The sequence below is a fragment of the Capra hircus genome, chromosome 15 (assembly GCF_001704415.2).
Source record: "Capra hircus breed San Clemente chromosome 15, ASM170441v1, whole genome shotgun sequence".
Taxonomy (NCBI): Eukaryota; Metazoa; Chordata; class Mammalia; order Artiodactyla; family Bovidae; genus Capra; species Capra hircus.
In genome coordinates, this window is record NC_030822.1 from 29,119,035 (window position 1) to 29,130,424 (window position 11,390).

Sequence of the window (11,390 nt, forward strand, 5' to 3'; positions counted from 1 at the left end):
TAGGGCTTTGTGGCCCATTAGGAAGGAAGTCATTACAAGGTTTAGAGCACAAATAACATGATCTCACTTTTTAGGATTTCTGACTGCTGTGTGGAGAATATACTATTTAGGAGCAAGGAAGGGAAGCAGGAAGACCAGTTACAAAGCTACTGCAGTAATTCAGGCTAGAGATGACAGTGGCTCAGACTAGGGTGGTAGTAATTAGTGGATGAATTCTGGGTACATCTTAAAGGAAGAAACAACAGGATTTGCAGATGGACTGATTGTGAGGTATGAGAGAAACAGAAATCAAGGATGACTGGACTAAGCAACTCAAAGAATGAAGTTGTCATTCACTGAGATGGAGAAAAGCAGAAGGAGGTGATAGTAGGGGTGGGTGGAAAATAATTAGAAATTAAGTTTTCAGTCCAGTTCAGTTCAGTTCAGTCGTGTTCGACTCTTTGTGACTTCATGAATTGCAGCACGTCAGGCCTCCCTGTCTATCACCAACTCCCAGAATCCACCCAAACCCACGTCCATCGAGTCGGTGATGCCATACAACCATCTCATCCTCTGTCGTCCCCTTCTCCCCCTGCCCTCAATCTTTCCCAGCATCAGGGTCTTTTCAAATGAGTCAGCTCTTCGCATCAGGTGGCCAAAGTATTGGAGTTTCAGCTTCAACATCAGTCCTTCCAATGTTTTGGGGCATGTTAAATCTGAGATGCCCATTAGCCATTAAGTGCTGTTGAAAAGGTAGCTGGTTATTCTTATCTGAAGTATTACTCTTTGTCCAAAAGTTTTCAAAAGCGCCCTATCCCCTAAGGAGCCACAGGTCCATCAGTGACGTGTATGACTTTTCTTCTTCTGGCCCCTGTATTTCTCCCCATTCTCCCATATTCACACTATTTTCAGTCTTATGAAACATTCTGAAGTTCTCCTAGCTCTTCTGTATGCCCTGCGTTCTGCCTTCTGCTCAGACCTCATCTACCTAATTCTTCAAGATAGCAGCTCAGGTATTATCTCCTACGTGAAGCCTTCCCTAACACTGCTAAGCGAGCAGGGCAGCCTTGCCTTCTAGGTTCTAACAGGAACTGTCCCACATCTGTTATTATAGCACTTACCACACTGTATTCTAATTGTTTATACATCTGCCATCCCCATTAGACTATAAACACCCTGAGGGGGGAAAAAAAATCAGCATTTTTGTTGATTTCTTTCTCCTGTTCTCTTTAGTATTTCCTTCCACGCAGCAATTATGTTAAAAAAGATGAGGAACACAGAGTCATGAACATTTTGGTTTATTTATGCTAATTAGGACCATACTAGCAGAAGAAACAGTAGGCAGGGACTATACCAAGATACTCTCAGCTTGCTGGCGAAGTGCATTGTCTTTTATCAACAACTCATAGTCTTGCCTGCATCAATACAGTCATTGTCCTCTGTGCACCCGTCTCACCAGATCAACCAGTTCTGTTTTACATTAACAAGATGGTCAACACTGCACAAACTCTTTAAAATTTTCTGCATGTCTTTTGAATCTTTAAAACATTTCATCTAATTTGATTATGTCAAACATCTCAGCAACAAAACATGCAAAATATTCTTAAATATGAATGACAAATATGACTTTCTACAAGATACACTTCCTACCCACATGATTAACTATACACCTTCTCACCTCTTCTGATCAGTTCCATACATAATTTTCCCTAAGATATATAAGGAGTATAGTCTATATTATCTTCCCTAATCTAATTCTTTCACAGCATTTTTAGAGCCTGAAATTATCTTAAATCAATGATGGGAAAGACCTTGTCTGTTAAGTTTGCTGTTTTATAACAGAGCCTAGAATAACACTAAAAATACAGTAAAACCTGAAAAAATATTTCTTTACTGAATCCAGGAAAACAGTAACAACCATGCCCAGTCACTGCCCTCAGTGCCAAAAGTGATAATTTAAATGCTCTCACTATAGATAAGAGAAAAAAGGATGCCAGGACATGCTAAGTCTCTGTTTTCTCACGTGTTAAACGAGATTGATAACACCCATTATATTGGATTGTTATAAAGATTACATGAAATAAACATTTGTGGAAATATCTACCATAGTGCCCAGAACTCACTCAACAAATATTCACTGGCACCTATTATGAGCTGGGAAAGATGGAAGGCAAAAGGAAAAGGGTGTGGCAGATGATGAGATGGTTACATAGCATCACTGACCCAATGGACCTGACCTGAGCAAATTCCGGGAGATGGTAGAGGACAGAGGAGCCTGGTGTGCTGCAGTCCATGGTGATGCAAAGAGTCAGACATGACTTAGTGACTGAACAACAATATTATGAGCCAGGTGTGAAGATACAATGATTGTGGCAGATGTATTTTCCAAAGACGGCTGCCACAACATCTCCCATTCTGCATGCTCTTCTTCATCCTCCCAAAGACAGGTGGAGTCATCCTCTCCCCTTGAATCTGGGAAGGCTAGAGATTCATTGTAACCAAAAGAATGAAGCAGACACAACACTGCTTGACTTCTGAGGCCAGTAAGAAAAGGCAATCAGCTTCTGCCTTGCACTGGAACGTGGGTTTTTACAGCCATGAATTGCTGGGTAAGAAGCCTCACTACCTGAAAATATGCTCTTAAGAAGCCCAGGCCATATAAACAGGTCATACACAATGACTGGTCAATAGCTCCTGCTGAAGTCCCAGCTGACAGCCAGCAACAACTGCCAGACATGAGAATAAAGATGCCTACACATGATCAGGCTTCAGTCACTGACACCTCTCAGCTGAGGCACCAGACACTATGGAACAGAGACAACCATTCTCATTGCACCTTGCCCAAGTTCCAAATCAGAAGAATCTATGAACATAATAAAACGGTTGTTCCAAGTTGCTAAATCTGGGGGCAATTTGTTACAAAGCAACAGTAACTGGAACAGTGATGACCCTGATAAACATGTTCCCTGCCTTCATGGAGTCTATATTCTAGTGGGAGGAGGGCATACAATAAGTAAGAAAATGTCAGCTGGAAATAAGAATTATGAAATACTGGAATACTATATATCCACATGCAAAAGAATGAAGTTGGGCCCTTTTCTTATGCCATATGCAAAATGATGCCTGAAAAAATAGTTATAATTTATAGGCATACCCCAGAGATATTGTAGGTTCACTTCCAGACCACTGCAATACACTGAATATCAAAATAAAGCAAAGCAAATAAATTTTTGGTTTCCCAGTGAATATAATAGCTATGTTTACATTATACTGTAGTCTATTAAGGGTGTAACACCATTATATCTACAAAACAATGTATACACCTTAATTAAAAAATAATTTATTGTGGACTTCCCTGGTGGTCCAGTGGTTAAGAATCTGCCTTGCAATGCAACAGACACATGCTCAATCCCTTGTAAGGTAAGTAAGATTCCACATGCTACAGGGTAACTAAGCCTGCGCATCACAACTGGAGAGTCCAAGCGCCACAATGAAAGAGCCCATATGCCACAGGTTAAGACCCAATGAGGCCAAGTAACTAATTTTCTTTTTAATTTGTTGCTAAAAATGCTAGCCATCCTCTGAGCCTTTAGCAAGTCATAATCTTCTCACTGATGGAGGGTTTGAAACATGATGAGAATTACCAAAATGTGACACAGAGACAAGAAATAGGCTAACGCTACTGGAAAAATGGCACTCATAGACTTGCTCAACTCAGGGTTACCACAAACCTTCAATGTGTAAAAAAAAGAAAGAAAGAAAAAAATGTAGTATCTGCAAAATGCAATAAAGAGGAGTACAATAATATAAGGTATGCCTATACACATTTTAGGGCTTCATTTATAAGTTACCTTGACCCAACATCTAATTTGAAAACTACAGTGTACTCTTACTGTGAGGAAGTATAATAAGAACAAAATATGTACAAATGTTAAAGTGATAATTACTGATTTAAGAGCTAAGACTACAGAACTCTCACAAGAAAACACAAAATTAAATCTTCATGATTTACTTGGGTTAGACTATGCCTTAGATACAATATAAAAAGCACAAGCAAGAGAAGAAAAAAAATTAGACACTATCAATAATAAGAACTTCTGTGCTTCACAGGACACCATCAACAAAGTGCAAAGACAACCCACAGAATGGGTGAAATCATTATCTGATGAGGACAGTGTTTCTAGAATATGTAGAGGGATGTCCCTGGTAGTCCAGTGCCTAAGACTCAGCACTGCCAATGCAGGAGGCCACAGTTCAATCTCATACGCAGCAACTAAGAGTTTGCATACCACAACTAGGAGATCACATGCTGCAACTAAAAACATTCCACATGACACAACCAAAAAGGATCCCTCACGCTACAACTAAGACTCAGCACAGTCAAATAAATAAACAAATCCAGACTTGACTACATAAAGAACTCTCACAATTCCATAATAGTAAAGACAAAAGAAAAACCCATGGAAAAAAATGGGCAAAGGATCTGAACATGTATTTCTCCAAAGACACGTATGGTCAATGAGCACAGGAAAACATGTGCCATTAGCTAAAACATTAGCCATAACAGAAGTGCAAATCAAAAACATAATGATAAAACTTCATACTCACTAGGATGGCTAAAATTAAAAGACAGATGGTAGAAAGAGTTGATAAGAATGTTGAGAAAGTAGAACCTCATACCTTGTTGGTGGGACTGTAAAACAGTGTAGTCACTCTGAAAAACAGTTAATCACCTTAGCTCCTCAAAATGTTACATATGACCCAGAAATTCCAATCTTAGGTGTATACTAAGAGAACTGAAAACATATGTCTACACAAACACTTGTACACAAATGTTCACGGTAGCATTATTCATTAAAGCCCCAAATGTGGAAACAACCCAAATGTCCATCTGTTGATTAACAGACAAATAAAATGTTGTATATCCATATGTTATGGGTTGATTTGTGTCCCCCAAAAGAGATATATTGACGTCCTAACCACCAGTACCTCAGCATATGACCCGATTTGGAAACAGGGCCTTTGCAGATGTAATTAGTTAAGACAGATCATACTGGAGTAGGGTGGGCTCCTCATCTACAACTGTATCCTTATAAGATGGCTATGTGAAGAGACAGACACACAGGAAGAATGCCAAGTGACTATGAAGGCAGACAGTAGGGTTACACAGCTACAAAGCAAGGAATGCAAACCACCAGAAGCTAGGAAGAAGCAAGGAAGGATTTTTCCGTACAAGTTTCAGAAGGAGCATGGCCTAGCCAACATCTTAATTTTGGACTTTAAGCCTCCAGAACTGAGACAATAAATTTCTGTAGTTTCAAGCCGTCCATTTGTAGTATTCTGTTATGGCAGCCCTAGAGGACTTACTCCATATAGTGGGATATTATTCAACCACAAAAAGGAATGAAGTACTGACACATGCTTTAACATAGACAAACCTTGGAGATATGCTAAGTGGAGGGAATCAGACGCACAAGATTGATTATTATATGATCCCATTTATAAGAAATGTCCAGGATAGGCAAATCTATAGAGAGAAAGTGTGTTAGTGGCTGCCTGATGCTGGGGGACTGGGGGGCAGGAATGATGAAGGACTGCTAATGGCTACAGCATTTCTTTTCTGGGGTGATGAAAACCTTCTCAAATTAACTATAGTGCTGACTGCACAACTCTGTAAATACCTTAAAAACCAGTGAGTTGTACAGTCTAAATAGGTGAACCATCCGATATATGAAATATATCTAAAGAAAGCTTTTCAAAAATAATTATGAAAAAAAAAATTAACAGAGAGAGAGAGGAACAGAGGATTAGGAAAGAGCTCTTACATGAAGTAATATGTGAAATTTGAGCTGAACTGTGTACCGTGAGGACAGCTGTGAGAAGAACATTCCAGGCAGAGAGAATGGCACAAATTTCCTTGGGTGAGAACAGGCTTGGCATATCTAAGGAACAGAATGGTAAATATGGCTAGAATATAAGTGAGGTAGAAAGTGTTATGGGATAAAGTTGGTAGACAGGCAAGGGCTAGAACGTGTGTATTAATTCCATAAAAATTATAGGAAATAAGGGTAGCTACAGTAAAATTCCACCTCCTGAGAAGAGTTGACTCACTGGAAAAGACCCTGATGCTGGGCAGGAGTGGGGGCAGAAGGAGAAGGGGATGACAGAGGATGAGATGGCTGGATGGCATCACGGACTCGATGCACATCAGTCTGGGTGAACTCCAAGAGTTGGTGATGGACAGGGAGGCCTGGCGTGCTGCGGTTCATGGGGTCGCAAAGAGTCGGACACAACTGAGCAACTGAACTGAACTGACAGTAAAATTCCAGGCAACTTTATATCATCTCCAGTCCTCAATATGCACCTTTAATCTCAATAGGCTTATATATTAGTAGTAATAGTTACCTCATTTCATATTTAAACATTCATAACTGTAACAATTATTCTCATGGGTATCCAGTCCTAAAGTTACCTGAACCTGCTAGGTTTGGGCCTGGACTAGTCTTAGCAAGAGCAATCTCAAACAGTCAAAATCAGTATAAACCTAGCCCTGAGCCAAGAGTTTTAAGTCTTGAAGGCATAAACATCTCAGTCAAAACTACGGGACTTCCTTGGTGGTCTAGCGATTAAGAATCCATCTGCCAATGCAGGGGGCACAGGTTTGATCTCTGGTTTGGGAAGACCCCACATGCTATGGAGCAATTTAGCCTGTATGTCACAGCTACTGAAGCCCTCATGCTCTAGAGCCCTGGCTCCACAACAAGAGAAGCCACAGCGGTGAGAAGCCTGTGCACTGCAACCGGAGAGTAGCTCCCACCTGAGAAAGCCCACGCGCCAGCAATGAGGACCCAACGCAGCCAAAAATAAATAAAACTCCTAGAAGCTCTGTAAACACTTAACTGTTGTGTTGAGGAGCTGAGGAGGGACGTGAACCTCAAATACCTGCTGGGACTGGAGTCGGGGAGTAGGGCATGGGTCTAGAAATCAAGTTTCTACCTATACCTTATGTAAAGTGGACCCTCCTCTCAGCTTCAAACCCTCAGCTAGTTTACCTCAGTTTCCTGGGCAGGAGAGCTGGCCCAGGAGCCCCCTGAAGTGGGTGTTCCGGTGTGGCCTAAGTGCAAGCACCTGAGAGCGGGTGGACACGTGTATGTACACCAGACAGGGACACGAGGCTGGGGCTTTCAATTACAAATAAAGACTGAATTCCTAGTTGTAATTTTTACTATGAATGTGAGATTTTTCTCCTTGCTTCTGTCATTAAGAATAAAAAAAACCTGTGATCTACCATAAACTCCTAAATCTGTCAAACAAGCAAGCCAAATCAACCCATTCTAGAGATCAAGGATTTTTCTAAGACTCACAGAATGTTCCTATGATTCAAGGAATAGGGAAAAATAAGACCACCATCGGGAATAAAGAAAATGAAATAAGTATTTAACTCAGTATATGTGCTCTCAGTCTATTCACCAATTCCTACCCACTGGACATTTGCAGGTGAAGAAATTTTGAAGTTAATCCAAAAGCCTGCCTTTTCCATTTTGGTTCCAAGCTGGACTACCAGTTTCAGCAAGGAAGGTGATAGGGCAAAATTCAAGAAGGGTGATAATCTGTGTCATCCTAAACTCTCCCTTTTTAGTTTCTCTTAAGTGTTCTCCCCTGTCTTATACTGTTATATAGCCTGCGTCAAACACCTGTTGACCTCATTATGGAAGTAGTTCAATAACACCCAGAGACGGGCCTAAGAAGCACATGTGAAAGTGCAAAGAAGATGTTTGAGATAACAGACATAGAAATATGAGATGTAAACAGAACTGGCTAGCCCATTTAATAAGTTCTTTGAAATAACAAAGTGATTAACCAGAAGGCAAGGCTACAAATAAATCCAATAAACATATCACCACACATTTGTATACAAGTCCACTCATCTCTTAACTAACAGACAAAAGCAGTAAAAGGCAATAGAAACACTATGCGTTCCCATTTCCCTGGGTAGGGGAAGAGGGGGTGGGGAGCGGAGTTCTAATCAAGAGACTCTCTGTAAAGCTAACAACAAAGTAAAAGAAAACAAACAAACAAAACAAAAAGTTCCAATCTGATTAAAGTTAGTGATAAATTGTACTTACTGTTTGGCCTGATTAACATGAACCCCTAGTGTATAGCTCAGCCATTTGTATGTTACCTGCAAGAAGGAGTTTTAAAAAAAAATTTTATTAGATGACTGCAGAGTGTAGGTCAGCCCAAAGGGCTCCTAAAGATTCTGAGGAGATTACACCTTATAAATTACATTAAATGCCACCCCAGTTTTGCCAAGAACCATCCATCTGGGAAGGTGGGACTCAGACATTTATTTTAGAAAGAAGTCTGCATCACAGATTAATACAAGAATCTAAAAAGGTTGAATATACAAAGAAAAATCTCTCAATTTCCTTACACTCCCTGTTTCACCCTGGTCCTTCTTTTCACATTTCTGTCCTTTTATGGGGCCACCACCAAAAACTATTCTCAAACTCACTCAGAAACTTAAGTTACTTTGGAGTGTACAACTCAGAAACTTCTGAAGAAAGTTGCAGCCACATAAATATTAAAGGGCACAGGTGGTGCAGGGGTCAGGGAATGAGTGAAGTGGATGAATATTCTATCAGAGGTTAGATTGGGAATTACTGGCCTCAAGCTTTGCTCTTCCTTCCATTCTTCCTTGAACTGTCATTTGCCACTTCCTTGTAACCTGTCACCCTCCCCTCAAAGCCTTCCGATTTGAAATGCTGAGTTTCCAGTAATTAGAAGACTTAGCACAGGTTGGGCAAAGACAGTGTGATGTAGAGGAAAGCAACAGCAGAACAGACATAGACTGGAAAATTGATTATCCCGTGTGTGTGTGTGTTAGTCTCCCAGTCGTGTCCTTCTCTTTGTGACTCTCATGGACTATAGCCCAGTAGGCTCCTCTGTCCATGGAATTCTCCAGGCAAAAATACTGGAGTGGTTGCCATTCCCTTCTCCCAGGAGATCTTCCCAACCCAAGGATCAAACCTACATCTCCTGCGTGGATTATCCCTTACTAACCACAAGTTAATCTTCCCTGGTGGCGCAGAGGTTAAAGTGTCTGCCTCCAATGCGGGAGACCCAGGTTCGATCCCTGGGTCCGGAAGATCCCCTGGAGAAGGAAATGGTAACCCACTCCAGTATTCTTGCCTGGAGAATCCCATGGACGGAGAAGCCTGGTAGGCTACAGTCCACGGGGTCGCAGAGTCGGACACGACTGAGCGACTTCACCTTCCTTCAATCACAAGTTATTTGGCCTCTCTGCTTCAACTACCTTTTCTAAGGCTACTCCCACCGACCTCTATGGGTCACTGTAGAAAAGTAAACGCAATAATGTATATCCAAAGCTCACAGTAGGCACTCAATCATCACGATTTGAGAAACCCTCTCACATCCATCGTCTCACTTGATCTTTACTTCAACCCTGTAAGGCAGGTCAAGCCTGAATCAATAACAAACTTCGAGGAAAACGAAACCAACTGACGGTCAAATTAAACAACCTGTTACTTAACCCGGTCAAAACACAATTTCCTCAACTGTAAACCTGAGACTTCAAACGCCAACCACCTTGCCAGAAACGTGTAGAGACACCTTAGAAACAACATCAACTAAGGCTCCTCCCTCCCCGCCCGACCTCCGTGGCCCTCGGTCTCCGCAGAGCCCAGCACGCCCACCCGAGGAACCTGGATCTGCCGGCGGGGCAGAAGTCCTCCCCGGCGAGTCCCCGCCCTGCCTGGGGCACCAGGAGTGGGGACCGTCTCCACTGGACCAGCCCCATGCGGGAACACGCAGAGGGATCAAGGCCCCTGCCGCCCTCGCTGGGCCCGAACTCCCAGTCGCACGCCCGCATTCCCCAGTCCTAGCTCCTCACGATCTTGTTCTGGTCCGTGACGAACTCGTCTATATTTTCCAGATAAAACTGGTCCGCCATGGTGCCGCGGCGTTCTGCTCCGCTGCAGCTGAGCTCCCCTAGCCGCCACAACCGCAGCTCCCGCCGGCGGGAAACGTCTTTTCTCCCTCCCAGGTCCCGGGTCGTTTCCCACGGCAACGAAGGCGACGCGCTACGGCGGCCGCTCGAGGGTCAAACTAGTCTCGGAGGCGGCGCAGGCTGAAGTAGGTGGAGCTAACAGGAGCTGACGGACGGGAGGAAAGAGGAGCTCAGGCGTGGTCTGGAACGGCTGACTGTAGAACCTTAGTGTCAATTCAGGCTCTGCCAGTTCGTGGCTGACACACTGCAAGACACCTCACCTCTCTAGGAGTCGCGGTCTTTCCACCCGTCAACTGATGAAATAATCTTGCCCTGTCATACACTGAGTCAATGAATATTAATTAGGTACCTAGCCTGTTTCCAGCCACTTCCTAGGCACTAGGACACAGCAGTGAACAATAAAGACAGAAATAAATATTAAAAGTCCTGCCAGCTGGGATAAAGTACTGCCTGTTACAATCTCTCAGAATTGAGAGATTAGGGAAAGTTTTCCAGAGAGAGGGGGTGTTTGCTGGGAAGAGAATAATTTTCATTATAGTTGAAATGTCGGGAGAAAAGGACACGAGGAGAGATGAGACGAAGGAAGAAGCCAAACTATGCTGTGCCTACAAGGTTTGCGTTAAAGGGCACGTGAACTCTATTCTCAAGAATTGGGGAATTTCAAATAAAATTTCTCCTAACATCAGCTAAAAAAAAAATCCTTCCGTATAAGCTGTGTATTTTAGAACGGCAGCACAGTGAATAATGGAGCTGGCACTGAGTCAGACCCTGGATTTGAATCCTGGTTTTGATATTTGTTGTGTGAACTTAGGTAAATTGCTTAACCACTGCAAGCTTGTTTCCCCATCTGTAAGATGGATATAGTAATAGCCAGAGAAGGCGATGGCACCCCACTCCAGTACTCTTGCCTGGAAAATCCCATGGGCGGCAGAGCCTGGTAGGCTGCAGTCCATGGGGTCGCTAAGAGTCGGACACGACTGAGCGACTTCACTTTCACTTTCACTTTCATGCATTGGAGAAGGAAATGGCAACCCACTCCAGTGTTCTTGCCTGAAGAATCCCAGGGACCGGGGAGCCTGGTTGGCTTCCATCTATGGGATCGCACAGAGTCGGACATGACTGAAACGACTTTGCAGCAGTAGCAGCAGTAATAGCACCCACTTCAAATGTTTGTTGCAACATGCATTCATTCAGGATATAGTTAGCAAAAGCCTAGTAGGGGCCTGGCATTGTTCTGCAGATACAGCTGTGATCAATAACATAGGGAGCCTGTCCAAATGTAGCTTACATTTTCTTGGAGATTTTTGAGTGAGGGATCATAGCAGCTTAAAAATTAATTTCTAGTGTACTAGAAATTGAGAACCCAGTAAACTTGGTTTCC

General features: G+C 42.7%; 1 protein-coding gene across 1 annotated transcript in view; it reads right to left on the reverse strand.

The window, feature by feature from the left end:
* The window catches only part of POLD3 (DNA polymerase delta 3, accessory subunit), a 42,991-nt gene extending 32,904 nt beyond the window's left edge, over positions 1–10,087 (reverse strand). The window contains exons 1-2 of the mRNA XM_005689973.2: positions 9,893–10,087; positions 8,106–8,161 (exon numbers count right to left, since the gene is read on the reverse strand). Coding sequence (XP_005690030.2) covers positions 8,106–8,161; positions 9,893–9,952 — 116 coding nt within the window. The 5' untranslated portion in view covers positions 9,953–10,087. The remainder of the gene's footprint in view (positions 1–8,105; positions 8,162–9,892) is intronic.